The 20836-nt window shown below is 46.4% G+C and overlaps 1 protein-coding gene across 1 annotated transcript in view; it reads right to left on the bottom strand.

The window, feature by feature from the left end:
* Positions 1 to 13949: 13949 nt before the first annotated feature.
* Positions 13950 to 20836, bottom strand: part of LOC122542014 (putative uncharacterized protein C19orf81) — a 12205-nt gene continuing 5318 nt past the window's right edge. The window contains exons 3-4 of the mRNA XM_043679306.1: positions 17344 to 17483; positions 13950 to 14205 (exon numbers count right to left, since the gene is read on the bottom strand). Of these exons, the coding sequence (XP_043535241.1) occupies positions 14001 to 14205; positions 17344 to 17483 (345 nt within the window). The 3' untranslated portion in view covers positions 13950 to 14000. The remainder of the gene's footprint in view (positions 14206 to 17343; positions 17484 to 20836) is intronic.

Raw genomic sequence — 20836 nt, 5'->3', positions numbered from 1 at the left:
TTCGTTGTCCTGGAGGTGGTGGTAGTGAGCTGTCCTCTTGAACTGCTGCAGCCCATGTGCTGTGGTAGACCCACAATGCTATTGGGGAGTTTCCCCTCTTCAGGCATTTTTGATATTTTTAAAATGATTCGGTTGCAGTGAGTCTATCCAAATTACCCATCTTGTAGAGAATACAATCCATGTATTCCTTCCTTCTCCCCACTGTGCCTGTTGCTCTCTAAGGGCAATAGTTGGTTCAGATCACAATCTATTAGTACAGGGAGTTGTAGCTAGGATCCAATAGGACTTTCCTCCACTGACATCCCTATTCCAACACCAGCCTCACTGCACAGGGTGAAGCAGGCAGCTCACCATCGCCACCTCGAGGGCAGAAAGGGTTGTGCAAGGGATCGTGGCTAATGTCACTGGATTAGTAGACCATGGATTCAAATCCTACCTGGGGAACCAGTGGAATTTAGATTCAATTAAAATAGCTGCAGATGAAATGGAGGAAACCATCATCAATTCTCAAGAAGCCCCATCAGTAAAGCTCCTTCAGGGAAGGCAGTCTGAAATCCTTACCTGATCTGGCCTCCATGTGACTCCAGACCCACAGCGATATAGGTGACTTTGAAATGGCTGAGCAAGCCTCTCACAGTTCAACAGTGAGACTGATGAGCAACAAATGCTTGGTCTTGCCTACTTCCCATGAATAAGCATGAATCTGGGGTTTTTGCGGCAAAGTGGTAGTGTACCTACCTCTGAGCCAGAAGCCCCTGGGTTGAAGTCCCAGCTGCTCCCGGTGTACATCGCAACACAGTGTTAACACAAACATTGATATGTTAAAAACAAGTGTTAGGTTCCTATTGTGGAGAGAAAGCTGAGTTCTGGAGAAGGGTCACTGGACCCGAAATGTTAAGTCCGTTTCTCTCTCCACCGATGCTGCCAGACCTGCTGAGTTTCTCCAGCACTTTCTGTTTTTGATTTTTTTTTGGGGGGGGTTGGGTTCCCTCAATCCTGTCCTTACTGTTGGACCAGGCGTCCAGTCCTGTGTGTGTGTGTGTGTGTGAGAGAGAGAGAGGGCGATGACACATTTGAAATGGATATAGCTGAATCTGAATCCTTTGTAATCACTTTCTCGTAGACTCAATCTGCTGGCACATGTATAAAAGGGAGCTAAGCCATTTTAACATGCTTGATCATGGCAGGGGGAGCTGGAGGGGGGGGCGTGAATCCTGCGATCATTTCCACCCTCCAGCCTTCTGAGCTTTTCTGTTGTCGCTATCAACAGGCTGATCTTGCCATCCACTCACCTCTCTCTCCATCTGATTCATGTCTCCATCTTTGGATCTTCAAGGCAGGGAGATCAGGTACAGGACTCTGGGATTCTGCGGCTAATTGTCCTGCAGTGTTTCAAAGGGCTTCTCCATTGTAGAGCTCGTCAATTCCTTGCTATATATATATATATATATATTTTTAAAAACTTAAAGAAAAAAGAGAAAAAAAAGGATAAAATGGACAAATCGTCTTCCACTTGAAGAGGGGTGTAGTTTTCTCTCCGGCCCTCACTTACCCTCCGTCCGTGTTGCATGATGTTTAGGTTGTTGTAGTCGGTTTTGTCTCTGAGGTTTCTTGGTGGAGCTCTGAGTATTTGAGGACGGCTCTGAGGGAATTAAGAAAAAAGCTTTATTTAACTCGGGCAGGGGAGTATTCCAGTGCCCGTTCCAAAATTGCATCCAATCGCTGAAACTGGGTGACTTAAAAAGGAAATTTTTCCTGTGGGGGAGAAAAAGGACGTTCCTTTTGGAAAACAAAAGGGAATCTTTGTATTTTTGTGACACTAATTCGCGCAAAAATAAGAATGTACCATGTTGCGTCTGATAGGCCAGATGTATCTTTGATTTGGAGATGCCAGTGTTGGACTGGGGTGTACAAAGTTAAAAATCACACAACGCCAGGTTATAGTCCAACAGGTTTATTTGGAAGCACTAGCTTTCAGAGCACTGCTCCTTCATCAGGTGGTTGTGGAGTATATACTCAGAGCAGCGCTCCATAGCTAGTGCTTCCGAATAAACCTGTTGGACAATAACCTGGTGTTGTGTGATTTTTATCTATTTACTTTAATGGTTCTTAACAACACATCTGAAAAGTCAAAAGTGGGGAGGTGGGTTTGAAAGTAACTCTGGCTCCCAGATTGTGAGTGAAGTGGGGTTTAAGCAGACTCATTATAAAACCACTGCTTCACGCGGTTGTTTGGAATTGTTGCAACCCAGAATTTAATTCTTACATGTGAGTGTTAACTAACCTGCTTCCCTTCCCCTCAACGCCAAAATCCTCGTGTACTTATGTCTCTATAATTTAAAAGTTTTTTTAAAAAAAGATTAAGATACTTTAGCTAAAGTTTGGGCCCCCACATCTGACCGTAAATAGTCTGGGTGAACGTGTCTGACTGCTTCTGAACTCAAGGGTGACTTGTAGTACTCGCTGTTGTCCTGCCATTGGTTAGCGCCTACTCAGTGATGCAGGGGCATTCTGCCTTCCCAACCCAAGGCACTCCAAAGAACATGAGATGCCTTATATGGGATGTCTGAGCTCCCCCCCCTCCACCCACCCCAACCCCCCAACTCTGTGCCGCTGGTCCACTCCGTTTCTCCTGGGGAAGGGTGGGAGCACATTCAGAAATAGCTGGAGAAACTCAGCAGGTCTGGCAGCATCTTTTGGAGAGAGAAAGCAGAGTTAACATTGCGAGTCCAGCGACCCTTTCTCAGAGTTGATTATAGCTGGGGGAAAGGTTGGTATATATCATTGAAAATGGGGTGGCATGGTGGCTCAGTAGTCAGCACTGCTGCCTCAGTGCCAGGGACCATGGTTCGAATTCAGCCTCTGGTGACCGTGTATGTGGAGTTTGCATGTTCTCCCCATATCTGTGCGGGTTTGCTCCGGTTTCCTCCCACAGTCCAAAGATGTACAGGTTAGGTGGATTGGCCGTGTGAAATTACCCTGTGGTGTGCAGGCTAGGTGGGTTAGCCATGGGAAATGTGAGGTTACAGGGATAGGATGGGATGCTCTCTGGACGGTCAGTGCAAACTTGATGGGCCAAATGGCCTCTATCTGCACTATACTCTATGATTCTAGAGTGGGAGAAGGGAGAGGAGTAAACAGTAGGTGGTGGTGGAGCCGAGAGAGACAGAACAACAGTTGGACAGACTAAAGAATGGGTGATGGTCAGCCTGGGAGAATGAATAGGTGCTAATGGGGACTGCTAGTGACTGACAATGGGTTGTTTGTGGTAGCAGCCCATGTGATAACAAGATGTGGTGGGAGTTGGGGTAAGGATATTACACATTCCGTTGTCTAACGGTTATTATGTCTCTCTCTCTCTGGGCTCCATCTCCACCTTGTTTACTCCTAGACCCTCCCTCAGTGTATATGCCAACTTTTGGGGATGGCGCGGTGCCTCAGTGTTAACTCTGCTGCCTCACATCTCCAGGGGCCCAGGTTTGATTCCAGCCTCAGGCAGACTGTCTGTGTAGAGTTTGCTCATTCTCCCTGTGTCTGCGTGGGTTTCCTCTGGGTGCTCTGGTTTCCTCCCACAGTCCAAAGATGTGCAGGTTAGGGTGGATTGGCCGTGCTAAATTGCCCATAGTGTCCAGGGATGTGTAGGTTAGCTGCATTAGTCAGTGTAAATGTAAGATAATAGGGTAGGGGAATGGGGTCTGAGTGGGTTCCTCTTCAGAGGGTCGGTATGGACTTGTTGGGCTGAAGGGCCTGATTCCACTCTGTAACGATTCTATTTTCCCCAATTACAATCAATTCTGAAGAACGGTGACTGAACCTGAAACATTAACTCTGTTTCTCTCTCTCCACAGATGCTGCTGGACCTGCTGAATTTCTCCAGCAATTTCTGTTCTTATTTCTGGTTTTGCAGCATCCCTTGGTTCTTTGCTGGGTGAAGGGTGGGTAACATCGAGTTGGTGACACATGCCATTTTAAGTGTCAGCTATCGCATGGGCAAATAGAATTTGCCAGCACCTGTTGCAAATTAATGCCCTCTCCTCCCTTCTTCCATGCCTTTGTGTGGGGAGGGTTCAGGGTTCAGACATGCGGATGATGCCAATTTGATGCCATCGCTCTGGGCTCACGCTGTTGGGGGATCTCTGAGTGGGGCATTAGTGTGAATGGGGCAGGGTGATGAGCTGATCATCGGCTGAGGTGCCATCAAACCATCCGGCACCAGATGAGGCTGTTTGGCCCATCATTCCTGTGCCTCTCCCCCATTGGATGGTCCCGGAGCACGTCAGGGCTTTCCTAAGGTAGGAACAGAACAAACAGTATCATCTTGGTTTTCCGTTTTGAAATAAAAAGGCACAGTCATTCTAATGTGTACACAAGTAGTGCATATTGATAACAGACAGAGTGGCCAGTTTCTTGAGAATTAAACACATCGGCCTGTGGGAGGGTCAGGTGTGTACGAGTCAAAGACTCAGTGGGTTTAATTTATTCTAAGTGGCACTAACTAAAATGCCTTTAATGAGTGTCACTGATAGTTTGCAGTGAATGTGCAGCAGTGCCTACCTCTCTGTGAGTGTGTACGTGTCTGTGTGCCTGTCTGTCTATGTGTCTCCCCCATGCACATCAGGTTTCTCCAATTCCACTCCCTGTCCCCCTCAACACACACACACATACACATGTACACCCCCCCCCCTCCCCCCTCACAATGTGCCAAAACCATCCAGGGGCAAGGAGAGCAGTAGGCACTTGCCCTTGGGGTAACCATGAGATGACGGTACACTTTGGCCTTATTGACATTCTTGTGGTATGGTGGTAGTGTCCCTACCTTTGAGCCAAGAGGCTCCGGTTCAAGTCCCCACCTGCTCCAGAAGTGTGCCACAACATCCCTGAACCAGGTTAATAGGACTACTGATAAGTCACTGGATTATTACCTCAGAGTCCCTCCTCTCTGGACTCAGGGAGATACTGAGTGAGTGACTGCTGGCCATAAATCTCTGTCCAGTTTCTACAATGTGCCTATACCTCCCCCTCCCCCATCCTCCCAATTTCCCAATGCAATGCCATTTCCCCAGTGGTCATGGAAGAGCTGCATTATATCTCCGTCCGCCTGTTGAAATGTGTCACGTGATTGCGATCATGGCTGATTCGGTCGTGTACCCATTGGATTTGTTGTGGTGCTGCTGAGGTTTGTTGGTGGGGGGGGGGTGGGGAGGGGTGGAGGGGGATTGGAATGCATTGAGTTTGCCATGGGGTCAAGGTATGGCCATCTGAGTTCCCCGGTGCCATAGCCAATCTGTGCAGTGCCAACGTGTCCTGTGCCAAGACTGTACAGTGAATCTAACTGTGCCAAAGTCAGCTGTGCCATTAGCTGTCCCCCTCCAGTGCCAGGAGAGCTGGAGGAGAAGGGGAGTGTCTTTGCCAATGACTGCCTGACCCAGAATAGATTGGCTGTGCGTAAACCCTTCAGATCTTCGCTTCCTGAAAGCCCCCACGGCGAAATGAGTCTGTGGCAGCTTTGAAGGGGGTGGGACTCCCCAGTGCCAATAGCCATTCAGCCCATTCTGCCTGTGAGGGCCCTTTTGTAAGGTTAGGACCGGTTCCTTTATTAAAGAGGGGGGAAGCTCCATTTGTCATGTTTTCCAGCAGTGTCCATCATTCCTGGGACAGATACAAAGGGTCCCCTTTGGTGCCTGCTCAACGCTCCCCCGCCCCCCACCCATCTCTCAGACCAACCAAGCGAAAGGGTTAGGTTCAATCTCAATGTACAAGTGCTTGCAAGTTCAGTGCGTCAACCCTTTCCCTCCAACCCCCGCAATCTCCCTCCACCATCACCAGAATGACTGGATGGCTTTGAAACGCACTCATCACTCGGTCACAGTCTGTCAAGAGAATGAAGGGAAAAGGTTTTGGTCCCTGGGATGTTCAGATTGGAAAAGTCCTCCCCCTTTATTCCCTTTCTCTCCTCTCGACATTCCCTCCTCCTTCCAGTTTATCCTGAGGTCTCGAAGCCACAGAGGGAAATCTTGTTCTCTTCTTTTAAAATTCAGTAATGGGTGTGGGGTCTGATCTAAAGGGATAAAAAATATATTAAGACACACTATACACACACGCACACGCACACACACACACACACACACACACATCTAAAGAAGCCCAGGGTTCCATGAGCACTCAATCTTTCTGAGAGATGGCTGGAACAACAGAGGGCTGGGAGCTAGTTGCATTCTGCACAGATCCCTACAGATGTGTCAAGGTGATTGAAAACTGCGTGTTTCAAATTTTAAAAAAATTATAAAGGGCTCGAGAGTGTGAATGTACCTAATACAGGAATGTAGAGAATCTCAACGATGAAATCTAAAGATAAATTGAAATATTGTCTCTGATAAAGAATATTAATAACCTCTGTTACCATTTTCCATGTACTGAAACTACTAGAGTGTAAAAGAGGTGTTTTCTGCTGCTTATCTCAGTATACCAGCTGAAGAATAAGTAACCTGATTTTATTGCATATCATGTAAAGTGTACATAAACAGGGAGAACATTCCGGGAATGCATTGTGTACAGGAAATAAACAATCATAATGAATCGTTGTCTGGTGCTCTCATTTCAGTCCAGTCTGGCACAGTTGATACTGGTTGCCCATTCTGATCATGTGTTTGTGGTAGACTGTCACTGTAAGTGTCTGGTCAGGCGATGCCACGATGATGTTGCTGCCTACTTTCCCAACTCATTTTCAACTCAGTGCCTTGGCAAAAGTGAGGACGGCAGATGCTGGAAACCAGAGTTTAGATCAGAGTGGTGCTGGAAAAGCACAGCGGGTCAGGCAGCATCCGAGGAGCAGGAAAATCGACGTTTTGGGCAAAAGCCCTTCATCAGGAATGGCTGGGCTTTTGCCCAAAACGTCGATTTTCCTGCTCCTCGGATGCTGCCTGACCCGCTGTGCTTTTCTAGCACCACTCTGATCTAAACTCAGCTCAGTGCCTGCAGAGTGGACACCTCCCTCCTAAAGCTCCTGCTGTTGTTAAGGGTTTACGGTGACCAGCTGTGGGTTTTTTATTCTTAATTCAGAAATCAAAAAAATCTCAATTTAAAAAGTGCTTTAAAGGGTTTTTCTTTGGAAAAACTCATTTTTTTTGTAAAATAAGGAATTGCGTTTTCGCTCCCAAGAGTCCTATGTGTGCTCAGCTCCAGAGAAGTCTTCTTTTCCTTTGAGTAATTTATTGAAGAGGAATTGTTTTTATTCAGTTACTCAGCTGAGTGGTTGATTTTATTTAAGTTTCATATGTTTGATATATATATATATATTTTGAATTTTTTTTCCATTTTAACATTATTTGCTGTAGGTAATGAAAGGTCGTTTAAAAGACATTTGTGTGATACATGAATAGGAAAGGTTTGCAGGGATATGGGCCAGGCGCAGGCGGGACTAGTTTAGATTGGGATTATGTTTGGCATGGACTGGTTGGACAATAAGGTCTGTTTTTGTGCTGTATCACTGTGCTGGCACCTCCTTGAAATGCAACACATCCCTCGTCGCTCCTTGATCTGAGTGGCTCGCTCAGCTCTTACAGAGTCAACCATGGGTCTGGAGTCACGTTTAAGTCAGACTAGGTAAGGACGGCAGATTTTCTTCCCTAAAGGAATCACTGAGCCAGACGGGGTTTTAACAACAATTGACCATTAATCCACAAGCAATAGGGACAGGATTAGGCTGTCTGGCCTCCTGAGCCTACTCTACCATCCAGTAGGATCATGGCTGATCCGACATTCCTCATACACTTTCTTGCTCTTCCCACATAACCCTCAATTCCCCTAATCCAAGACCATAGGAGTAGGGACAGGAGCAGGCCATCTGGACACTCAAACTTGCTCTGCTATTCAATTCGATTACAGCTTATCACATCCAATTTCCTGCCTTTTCCCATAATCCTTGATTTCTTGGCTGATGAAGAATCTTAACTCTCTCAGCCTTCAATATCCACAAGGACTCTGATGCCCCACAGCTCACTGCGGCAATGAGTTCCAGAAACTCACAACCTTCTGAATGAAGAATTTCCTCCTCATCTCAGTCATAAATTGGTGCTCCTTTCTTCTTGAGACTACGCCCTCTGGTCCAAGAGTCTCCCATGAGGCAACATCCTCTCAGCATTTACCCTGTCAAGCCCCTTCAGAATTCTAGATGTTTCACTGAGATCACCTCCCATTCTTTTAAAGTCCAGTGTGTAGAGTCCCAATCTGTCTAGAACCAGGGTCACAATCACTGAGGAGATAGTGAGGCCTGCAGATGCTGGAGATCAGAGTTGAGAGTGTGTTGCTGGAAAAGCACAGCAGGTCAGGCAGCATCGAGGAGCAGGAAAATCGACATTTTGGAGCGCTCCATCAGCAACCAATCACTGAGACTAGCATTCTGCTCCAGATTGTGAATTTGAATTCTAGTATTGGATTTGAACCTGAATCAGCCTCAGGATTACTAGTTCAGTAACATCTACAGCCTCTACTCCCTTCTACTTTTAGTTGGAGCAGAAGGCCAAGGGTAAGATGCCTCCAAGGGAAAGTGAGGTAGGTTTATGAAGGAGGCAGGAGTAGGTGGTCACGTCGAGGGGACAAGATAACAGAGGATATGGGAAGGTTTTCTTGAAGCATAAACTGTCAGTACTTGGCAGTTGGGCTGAACGGCCTGTTTTTGTGCCATAAGCCTTCAGCAGTCTCCTTCCTGACTCTCCCTCAAGTCTGATGTTTTACTCTTGGTGTCATTCCAAATGCCAGGGCAAATTTTACCACAATCCTTTAACCGGCTCTGAGCTGTTGAGTAAAAAGGAGAATTGAGATGGGGTGTAGTGTAAAAAGGGATCAGGGAAAATTTACAGTATCCAAGTGAGTGAAGCAAGAGATGGAGGAGGTAATTAACCCTCTCAAAAACTTGCTGTATCACTCAATCAGATCATGGCTGGTGTTTTATCTCAGTTATACTTTCACACATCATGTCCAGATCCCTTAACCCCTAAACTTTTCTCCAACTCTGTCTCAAACATGCTCAACGACAGCAACCATAGCCTCCTGAGAACTCCAAATATTCACAGCCTCTCTGAGAGAGGAAAAGGTAGCTCCTCTCCATCCAAAATGCCCAGTCCCATCTCTAGATAAATGCCCAGCAGTACAGAAACCTAAATGTTGCTTAAAGTTGAAACTTTATCTTTCAGTCACCAGAACTAGGATGCAAAAAACACTTGAAAAATGAGACTGCTTTACACAGCATGAGAAGGCAGCACTGATGGTTTGGATCATAGCTGGCAATGGAGATGGAGCAGTTAACTGTCAATCTAAATTCTCTTTTTTTTTCCAAGTGGCCAGTGACAAGTACTGCCCTTCACATCAAAGGGTTTCCTGGTTATATTCTTTTTATATAAACTCTCACACTATCGCCTAACTGCGGTAGTGCTTATTTTTTCCCCAGCACCCATGGTGTGTGTGTGCAGGTGTGAGACACAATGAAAGACACAAAGTGAATGAATCTTTATTCAATTTCCACCACCAGGAAGATAGGAAAACACCCGAGTGACCAGTGACAAGCAGTGCCCTTCACATCAATGGACAGTGCTGTGTGATCAAAAACAGTGAAGGGGAGGGTAGGGACTAAATCAAAATAGAGTTGGAGGGAGAAATGATGCACTCCACTCCCTGCGGCGCCCACCTCTCCCTGGACAACTCCAGGGTGTTGGTGGACACCGCGTGCTCCTTCTCCAAGGACACCCGGGCCCTAATGTAACGACGGAAGAGGGGCAGGCAGTTGGCCCTAATGACCCTCTCCACAGCCCGCTGCCTGGACCTTTTGATGGCCAGTTTGGCCAGGCCCAGGAGCAGATCCACGCGGAGGTCTTCAGACCTGCCCTCCCTCCTCTGTACCGGGTTCCCAAAGATCAGGAGCGTGGGACTGAAGTGCAACCAAAAGCAGAGGAGGAGGTTTTTAAGAAAATCAAAAAGGGAGTGCAAACGCCCACACCCAATATACACGTGGTCCACGGATTCCACAGCACCACAGAACAAGCAGTTGGGCTGAGAGTCCGTGAACCACCACAATCTGCGGTTGCAGGGGACTGCTGCGTGCAGCACCCTCCACCCCAGATCCCCGAGAGAAAGGGGGAGGACTCCCGCGTAGTGAGCACAATCTAAATTCTCAGAACAGGCAGGTAGATTGTGATTGGTCGGGGCATTGCCATGGAGATGCAACAGAGTTTGGTTGTCTATATGTATTTATTTTAAAAGCAAAGGGCCACGTTGCTTTTTTTCTTAGCTTCTACCCCAATGAGGTGCTCATTTTTTTCAATCAGATCACCTCTCATTCCTTTAAACTAATTTAGATTAGATTTAGATTTATTGTCACATGTAAATGAAAAATACAGTGAAAAGTGCTTTCTCACGTATTATACACAAAAGTGTTCCCACACTCTGGCACCATCTTGAAACACTGAATATAATGCAAGATGTTCGTGTAATAGAGTTCATTTTTCTCTCTCCTCACCCGTCCTCCTTCACTGCTCCTCCAGTCACTTCTAACCATCGGCCAATGTCTCTGTAATGCGCTCTGAGGTCCATGTGATGGGCTCTGGGATCTCTGTTACGGGCTCTGGGGTCCCTTTATTTGGCTCTGGTATCTCTGTTATGGGCTCTGAAGTCTCTGTAGTGGTCTCTGGGGTCTCGGTTACAGGCTCTGAGGTCTCGGTTACCAGCTCTGGGATGTCTGTTACAGGCCCTGGAGTCTCTGTAATGGAGTCTGGGGTCTTGGGTACGGGCTCTGGGGTCTCTGGTAACAGGCTCTGAGGTCTTGGTTATGGGCTCTGAAGTCTCGGTTACGGGCTCTGAGGTCTCGGTTACAGGCTCTGGGGTATCAGTTACAGGCTCTGGGGTCTCGGTTACGGGCTCTGAGGTCTCGGTTACAGGCTCTGGGATCTCGGTTACTGGCTCTGAGGTCTCGGTTACGGGCTCTGGGGTCTCTGGTTACAGGCCCTGAGGTCTTGGTTATGGGCTCTAAAGTCTCGGTTACAAGCTTTGGGATCTCTGTTACGAGCTCTGGGGTCTCAGTTACAGGCTCTGGGTTCTCGGTTACAGGCTCTGGGGTCAGCGTAATAGGCCCCAGGATCTCAGTAACGGCCTCCATCGCCACTACTCCTGTGACCTCTGTGTCTGAGCTGGAGCTGCAGGCCTGGGAATGTGTCAGTTCCGTCCCTCATGTTCCCCATCCGATACTCCTCTGGATGCTGCTGCCGGTCATCAGTTGTCAGGGTCCTCCACCATGCCTTTTGTTAATGCTTCCTCGTCTTCAGGAGCCCGGGCCTAGCTGCAGAGCTGGAGCCTCGGCCAAGTGTGCGTGTCCGGGCTATGGGGGAGTCAGCCCAGGACCTGGTCCTCGCTCGACAGGAGAGCCGAAGCTGGGTTGGAGCCATTTACGGCTGCGGCTGCCACCAGAGGCCTCCTCTTTCAGCCACCACTCTCCCATGCTTCAAATAAAAATACCAAAAGCAAAACAAAGAAAATAAAAGATGAAGGAAGCAGGCGGGAGTGGACGATCCCCAGGCTAGGCCCTGCTACTCCGTCACCATCTTGGCCTGGGCATTGGAGAGGGTGCATGAGAAAGGGCTCACAGGGAGAGGAACCTGATTTGAAAGGTGGTCTGGAAAAGTTAGCCGTGTTTTCTGTGGAGAAGACGGAGAGAGATCAGACAGAAGTCTGCAAAATGACGAGTGACCTGGACAGAGTGGACAGGGAGAAAACACTCTCGCTCTTGAAAGGGTAAAATATAGGAAATAAAGGAGATATGAGGAGATTAGAGAAAACTTTTTCATGCAGTACACAAGGCCTAAGTAATGAATGGAGGCATGAGTTGGCATTAAGTTTACATGGGTCAGGGGGAGTGTGTGGGGGCACATATCTTGGCATGGAGGGTATAAGGGTCAGGGGGAGAGTGTGGATGGCGATTATGTAGTTGCCTGGGTTGGCATCATTATATTGAAAGAAACCACATTTACAACCCTTCGACTGATTAAAGTCATGGACCAATGACTGTGCCATTCCACATACAACCCTTTACAAAAACAAGCATCAGGATTCAAAGTCACAAGAAACTGGAAACACTTGTAGCTGTCTTTTCAACTTAATTTTCAGCCATCATTCTGTGGTAGAGGTACACAATCCTTTGTCCAAAATCCGAAAAGCTCCGAAATATTGTTTAGTGGAGTGTGGAGCATCATTTTGGTGTGTGAATGGATGACCCAACTCCACATCCACTCGACCCACATCACACGGATGTGACATGGTGGCATGGTCCAACACTGGCAGGCGTCAATTGCGTCTCAGCACTTGTACTAGTCACACGTGCGCCTGCTGTTTGGTAAGTTTTTTTTAATTTCACTGTGAAAATGTCATTTATTCCGAAATCTGAAAAGTTCCGAATTCTGAAAAACAATTGACCCCAAGGATTTCAGATAAAGGATTGTGTAACTGTAATGTCTAGTTGTGAGATCATGAAGTGCTAATCCAGGCATGGGAACACTCTGTCTTATGTTAACAGAGGGAAATAACAGAGTGCAGACAGAATGTGCAACAAGCTGAGGAAATCCCAGGACACCACTTGTTACTTAACTCTCCCAGCCAACTTATCCTGTGAATTAGGTTGTAGGGAATTGAATTGTAACCATAGGAACTAGGAATAGTAGCATGGCAAATAGTAGCCGGCTCCACCATTCAATAAGACTTTGGCTGATCTGATTGCTTCACATTCCTGTCAGTAACCTTTCACCCTCTTCCGTATCAAGGCTGTATCTACTGCTGCATTGAAAATATTCAAAGACTCTCAGTCCACTGCCTCGCAAGAGTTCCAAAGATTCACAGCCCTCTGATTCCCCCAAATGCCCCCTACCAAGATACATCAAGAGCTAACGTACTTTGATCAAGGCAATGCTTGCTTTTCTAAACCTCAGGAGTTACAAGCCTGAAGTTTCTTCATAACTGGCCCATTCCAAGTTAAACATTCTCTGAATGGCAGAGCAAGATTTACTCAGTATCTAAGCCCATGTTGTAACTGTGCGGAAGTGTTGGATGAGGACTGTGCAGTGAGCTTTACTTTCAGTTTAAAAAAAATCAAAGGAGCTTCACTTTATCTAACCCCATGCTGTACCTGTCCTGGGAGTGCAGTTTAAATGAGCAAAGAAAACTTTACTCTGTACTTAATATGTTATAATTTCGCTGGGAGGATTTGATGGGGACAATGTTAAGGGAGCTTTACTTTTAGTTTAAAAGAATAGAGAGAGCTTTGTTCTACATCTAACCCCTATGCTGTACTTGTCCTATGAGTGTCTGATGTGGAGAGCTATCTTTATACTTTCAATCTAAAAGATTAGGGGTGCTTTATTCTCAATCTAGCCTTTGTTATACCTATTCTTTAGTGTTTGATGGGATCAGTGCAACAGTGGAGGTTTACTGTGCATCTAGCTCCGTGCTGTACCTGTCCAGGTTATGTTTGACGGGGCCAGTGTTGAGGGAGCTTTACTTTCAGTTTACTTTTTAGTTCAAAACAGTAGGAGGAGCTTTACTCTGTATCTAACCCCATGTTGCTGCCGAATGGGAGGTTTTGATGGGGACAGTGTAAGAGTAACTTTACTTTCAGTTTAAAAGAGTTGGGGGGTGCTTTGCTCTGAGGGCAAGCCTGTTATTTGATGGTGAGAATGTAGAAGGAGCTTTACTCTGTATCAGATGTTTAACAGTAACTAGGTTGTAGCTGTCCTGTCATTTTGGGAAGGGGTTTTTGAACAGAGTGGCTCACCTCTTCCTCTTGATGAAACTGAAATTCCTCAACAGCGATGTGAATAAAAAGACAGGGCAACATGTAAAAAAGAAGAACAATAATTTATTTATTTTACAATGTTTATTGTTTTTATACCTAGCAGCAAATGAGGCATGTTTTTCCCACCCGCTGTCAGCGACCATCCTCCCCAAGCCCAGAGTCACTCTGGTGTCTACCTGGATTTCACACCCAGATTCGCTGTCTCATTGAGTGTCTCCAGGACTTTCTTCTGTGCCATCGCCCTGCGGAGGTGAAGTTTGTAGTCCTCCATCAAGAGGTCATCGTAACGCTGCACTGCCATGTACATCTTCTTAATGACCAGTCCAGAATTGAGGAACAAACTTCTCGTTTGGAAATCCGAAATATTTATCAGCCACCTGAAATCAGGGAAAGGAGAACTTTAATTCCCATTCCATGTTACTCGACCTCAGGGCATTCCAGAGCGCTTTGCAGCACATCAAGTGCCTTTTAAAGTGTAGTCAATGCTGTTGTGTAGGAAATGCCTTTTCACAGTTGGCTCCCACGATCAACAATCGAGTGGTGACCAAGTCATTAGTTTTGGTGGTCTTTGATTGTTCTCCTCTAAGGTTCTCTGGCATTCCCTCCCCTGGAAACTGACCGATATCCCTGCTTCGGAAGTGTTCAGTGGGAAAATGCAGTGTGGAATGCTGCCTATGGATTTTGAGACTTTGTCTCAGGGTCAAAAGTGGGAAGGATGGGGGGGTCAGAAATTGATACTGTGTGGGGGACAACAATCAGTCCAGTTGGTGAATTACTGGAGAGGACTGCCTTACTGCCAAGAGATAGCCTCACTGAAGAGGCTATGGCTTTAACTGACTCATTAAGCTTCCCATTCTAAAAAGGCTGAACAGGTTAGGCCCTTTTCCACTAGAGTTTTAGAAGAATGAGAGGACATCTATTGAGAGTCCAAAGATGTGCAGGTTAGGTGGATTGTCCATGCTACATTACCCATAGTGTCCATGGATGTGCAGGCTAGGTGAGTGAGCCATGGGAGAATGAGAGGACATCTATTGAGAGTTCAAAGATGTGCAGGTTAGGTGGATTGTCCATGCTATGCACACCCATAGTGTCCATGGATGTGCAGGCTAGGTGAGTGAGCCATGGGAAATGCAGGGTTACAGGGATAGGATAGGGGTGTGAGTCTGGGTGGGATGCTCTTCGGAGGGTCAATGTGGACTCGATGGGCCTGCTCCACACTGCAGAGATTCTATCTTATTGCAACATGCAAAAGGGAACTGGATAGAGTGGATATTAGAGGATGTTTCCTTTAGCAGGGAGACTAAAAGCAGGGGCACAGTTTAAGAGATGAGAACTCCTTTCTCTGAGGGCTGTGGTCTGGGAGTTGAACTCTCTTCCTCAGATGGACATGAAGCCTGGGTCTTCGTTTGAAAGCAATGCTCAAAGTATTCAACATCACCACATTTACAAAATAAATATTGTGCAATTTAGTTTTAAAAACACAATACCCAAAAGCAATGCACTTAGTGACTGTCACATAGGCAAAAAAAAAGCACATGCATTTTATTGGTGTACAATGTTAATCATTTAAATTCTATTAAAAGAAAGATCTTATTTTGAGCAATACAATACAAAACAAGCTTTTGTTGATCACAAAAGGCAGAGCACAAATCTGGCTTCGTATTTAAAATGCACATTTATTACAGACTGAGATTTTTGATTGAAGTTTTGTTTTATTTCATCATGGGATGTGGACATCACTGGCTGACCCAGAGCGCTGTGGGTCTGGAGTCGAGTGTTGGCCAGACTTGGTAAAGACAGGAGATTTCCTTCCCTAAAGGACATTAGTGACCCAGATGGGGTTTTACGACAATCTGCACTGGTCGCCATTGGGCAAGCTTTTTATTCCAAATTTTTAAAAAATATTATCAAGTTCAAATCTCACCCTCTGCCACAGTGGGATTCAAATCCATGTCACCTTAACATTGACCTGGGGTTCTGGATTACTAGTCCAGTGGCATTACCACCAGAACTCCATCTCCCTCTTGTGGGGAGGAGGTGGGGACAGACAGGCAAGTGGAGCTGAGACCAGAACCTGATCTCATTGAATGAGGTGTACAGGGGGAGGAATGTGGGACAAGCAGCCTGGAAGGCTGAATAGCCTACTTTGGCTCTTACATTCCTAAGCCCTATGATCCTGTGTTGCTGACAAGAAACCCAGGTGTGTATCACCTTGCAGCCATGGTGTTAAACATCCTTAGGTACCAATACAGAATACATCCCAGTGAGGATGTATTTCCTTTTCTCTAATGGGTAGGTCAGACAAGAAGTAACTTAAAGAGCTGACCTGTTCTTGCAAATAGTTAAGTCTGTGTTCGAAATGACTTTGCCATAAAATGCACTTGACCGGAGTGGGGAAGACACTTACTTGAGGGGCTGCTTTACAAAGCTTCGTACAGTCTGTCCAGTGACTTAGTTTAAACTGACCCATCAGATCCTACAAATGTTCTTTAATCAACCGGTCCAGAAATTTAGTACACAGAGAGAATGATTAGGAGATGCCGGTGTTGGACTAGGGTGTACAAAGTTAAAAATCACACAACACCTGGTTATAGTCCAACAGGTTTAATTGGAAACACTACCTTTCGGAGTGACGCTCCTTCATCAGGTGATTGTCCCTGATGAAGGAGCAGCGCTCCGAAAGCTAGTGCTTCCAATTAATCCTGTTGGACTATAACCTGGTGTTGTGATCTTTTAACTCTGGAGAAAGTGGGTCTTGAATCCAGGCCTCCTGGCTCAGAGGTAGAGGCATTATCACCGCACCACAAGAGCTCTCTGTCACAGCCTGTCAGCTGAAATCAAATGGAAGCTGTTGTTCTTCACGGTGTGAAGGTAAAAAGTCTGATGCATACCAACCAACAGAATATAGAACAGAAACTCAAACCGGGATGTTGCTCTTTGCTTTAACAAGAGAGTAGCTGGTATATCCAACAGTTGAGCTACTTTCTCAGGACAGAGAGGGAGTGGGTCATGGAAGGGGTCATGGAATGAATTGAATGGGAGTTCATTCCCCCTTTGAGATAGGGAATTGTAGAGGGAATGGGGAGCAGGGCTGGGTGGCAACAGTGTGAGTCCTGAGCTCCAGTCACTCTTCAACACTCACTCCAAATGGCCTGCGCAGCAAGTAATAACCTTTTCCTTCCAATGCCCACACCCCACCACAGCCCTAACAAACCCATTATCTGGTTATTCAACTACCAAGGCTTCGTGGTCCCACACAATTGTCCTTCTGCAGGTGCCCTCAGAGTGCCATCGTTTACCCGTTTCACACGTGAGAGCCATGCTTGAGATGGGGTAAGGGCAGCCTCACCCACCATCCTCACGAACATCCCTTTCACCCACTCCCTAGTCTCCTCCCCATCCAAACCGAAGCTTTGTGCTGACACCTGAGCCGCCTTGGAAAGGTGTCAGGCGGTGGTAGTGGCCTCCACCTTCACCCCAATACCCCTCATCCTAGCCCTATCCTTCCACCCTACCTGTTCTTCAGGCCCGACGAGCCACAGATGACATTCACGTTTTCGAACTGGATGCTGGTGATTTTCCCGAGCGCAAAGGCATTAGGAAGGATACTCTCTGCTGCTGTCATGATGTCCTGGTGTGTCAGATCCAAGTCAGGCTGGAAGGAACAGGGCGAGCAATGAGTAAGGCCTCACCCTCAGTTTCCAGTGGTTGCCAACTCCTGTTTGGCCATATTTCATCACGTAACTTCCTGCCCATTCCCAACTCTCCCTCCAGCTGGACACCCAACAGATTCTCTGTTCCCTGAACAGATGATTTTTGACCTGTGATCAAAAGAAGTCTCTTTATCCACCTTCAATAATTTTATGAATAGAATGGAAAATAAGCACATTTTTTAATGGTCCTTTAAGTTTTCTCTTGCAAGTCGGGGTCCTGGGAGATTACCCTCTGATTCTTGGCATCCTCAGGGACAAACCTGGGAAATTAGCAACCTGAGACTGGCCTGGAACACTTGACAGATGTCAAGTCCCATCTTGGCTCTTTCCAACAGCGAAGACTGCTCTTGCCAAACAACCCTAGAGGCTACACCATGATATGGTAGGGAGCAGTCCAGACTCAGAGGCAGAAAGTTGTGCATTCAGGTCCCATGGCAGAGATCTGAGGATTGAATCCAGCACTGAGGGAATGCTGCACTGTCAGAGATGCCATCTTTCAAATAGAACAGTGCACTGTGGGCGCGTCTGTTCCATCAGGCGGTCCTGAAAGATTCGCCTGACATTATGCAAAGCAGGGGAGTTCTTCCAAGTGTCCTAAAACAGATATTTATCCTTCAAACTATATCACCCCAAAAAGAAGCAGAGGATCTGGTCATTATCACATCACTGTTTGTGGGACTTGCTGCCAAGTTTTAGCAATGCTGACACTTCAGTGATGTATTTAATTGGCCAGAAGGTATCTTGAGATTGTGAAAGGCGCTGTATCATAGTTTTCCATCGTGCCTTGTAAATGAAGCTAAACAGTCATGGCTGCAAGTGGACATAAGCAGTCTGGGTGTACCAACGCCACAGTGATACAGCTCCTGGCTTATCTGAGGCATGGGCTCCATCCGGGGCAACACAGTTCATGTCAGAAACCTGGCCAGCACGGTGCTGAGGACGGGTTGGCTCGAGTTTCCATTCCCAACCAGCCCTGTCATGCCTCCGGACCATGTGGAGGAAGCAATGGAGAGGCAAAGGTGAATGCACCTGACCATCCCAGTCCCCCATGGTCGAACAGCTCATGCCATGCACTGACTGAGATGATGTCGGTGTGGAAGGGGTACCAGACAGTGCTGTGGATGTGTGGCCCAGCATGACTCCAGGACAAGAGGGAAGAGTCGAAACAAGGGAAAGCAGCTAATAAAACAAAGCTGTTGGATGCTGGAAATCTGAAACAAAAGCAGGAATTACTGGAGAAACCCAGGAGCTCTGGCAGCATCTGTGGACCGAAAGCAGATTTAATGTTACGAGTCCAATAATCTTCCTTCAGAAATGGTCACTCTGCTTTCTGTCCATAGATGCTGCCAGAGCTCCTGAGTTTCTCCAGTAATTCCTGCTTTTGTTTCAGATTTCCAGCATCCAACAGCTCTTTGTTTTATTTTAATCATTTTTTTTGTGACTGCTTTATTTTTTCTGAATTATAAGTGTGAATAGTCAGCAAAGCAGAAACTACATCCACATTTCCACCTTTCCCCTAATGATAGGAATTCCACGGATAATTAGCACTTAAAATGGCAATTAACTCTCATCAACCTGACTGTTTACTAACAGCAGTGAGTGTGTTGTTGTTTAGTCACTGCTGGGGGGGGGGGTTCCCAGAGCTGACTTCCTGCAATGTTGATACAACTGAACTGAGTCCCCTAAGCTGGGACACTCTGCAGGGTTTGTCAACTCTCCTCTTTTAAACTGGAAGTAAAATTCCCATCAAACACTCCCAGGATAGGTACAGTATAGGACTAGGCAAAAGTGAGTACTGTAGATGCTGGAGATCAGAGTCAAGAATGTAGTACTGGAAAAGCACAGCAGGTCAGGCAACATCCGAGGAGCAGGAAAATCGACATTTCAGGCAAAAGCCCTTCATCAGGGAAGTGTAGAGCTAGACACACAGTAAAGCTCTCTCTACTCTTTTAGAACTGAAATTAAAGCTCCTTATACATTTTAACCTGAAAGTAAAGCCCACGCTACACAGCCCCCATCCAATATCCCCAAGACAGGTAGAGCTGGGTTAGATATAAAGTAAAGCGCTCTCTATTTTTTTAAACTGAAAGCAAAACTACCTCTACACTGTCCCCATCAAACCCTGAGTTGCCAACTCTAACCACACCAATTCCTGGAGATTTCATCATGTAACCCCCAGTCCCTGGCCAACCTCCTTACTCCATATGACCCTGCTTTACATGATCCTGATGTGGAGGTGCCACTATTCTGTCATTGGCCACCTAACCGGTCCATCATCTTTGTGCCTGCCTTCCCATTCGGAAGGTGAACCACAACCTGATTGGCTGACACTTGACTGTCAATCAAACCTCCTTTATCTTTTCACCTTAATTTCCAATAATTACAGCAGTCAAACAGACAGGAATCACAAAGAAAATTAAACTAAAAGCACACATTTTTCAAATCACGTTCTATAAAACTTGCGGCAAAATTCAACTGTTCTTGAATCTGGCCGAAAAGAGCAACAACTTTCTGAAGCTAAAACAGAAATGGTTGGAGAAACTCAGCAGCTGTGGCAGTGTTATGTAGACAGAGAGAGAGAAACAGAGTTAACTGAAGTTCTGAAGAAGGGTCACTGAATCTGAAATGTTAATTCTGTTTCTCTCTCCGCGTATGCTGCTGGATCTGCTGAGTTTCTCCAGCAATTTCTGTTTTCGCTTCAGATATCCAGTGTCTGCTGGATTTTATTTTCTGTTTCTGAATCTTTTTGTCTTGAGCTTGATCAGGACAGATGCAAGAATGCAACATTTCAAATCAGCTCAACCATTCAAAGGACAATGAGTACAGTTTGCAGATAGGTTTGCAAGTTGACTCTGGTTGGTCGAGACCTTGCTGTGGAGAAAATTCCTACAATTCTGTCCATAAAGTTTTAGTACCACGGAACGGTTGGAAACACAGGTCCCCATTGGTGTGTCTGAGCTCTCCCTGTGTCTACAGGACTGGGCTGTCGGCATCTCAAGGATAAATCAGGAACATTGCCCCTGTGAAAGCGAAAGCAAGCAGAAAACATGCTTTGAATGGTTCAAGTGTGGAGACATTTCTGCTCCTCGGATGCTGCCTGACCTGCTGTGCTTTTCCAGCACCACTCTAATCCTGCTTCAAGTTTAGACTGGGGACACCAGAGATGTACACCTTGGAGGAAAGGAGATTGAGGAGAAATTTGATTGAGGTGTACAAGATTAAGACAGGTTTAAAATGTGTTGCTGGAAAAGCGCAGCAGGTCAGGCAGCGTCCAAGGAGCAGGAGAATTGATGTT

This window comes from Chiloscyllium plagiosum, chromosome 39 (genome assembly GCF_004010195.1).
Source record: "Chiloscyllium plagiosum isolate BGI_BamShark_2017 chromosome 39, ASM401019v2, whole genome shotgun sequence".
In the NCBI taxonomy this organism is placed as follows: Eukaryota; Metazoa; Chordata; class Chondrichthyes; order Orectolobiformes; family Hemiscylliidae; genus Chiloscyllium; species Chiloscyllium plagiosum.
The sequence above is the reverse complement of the archived record's forward strand: the minus strand, read 5'-3'. Positions and strand labels throughout refer to the sequence as shown.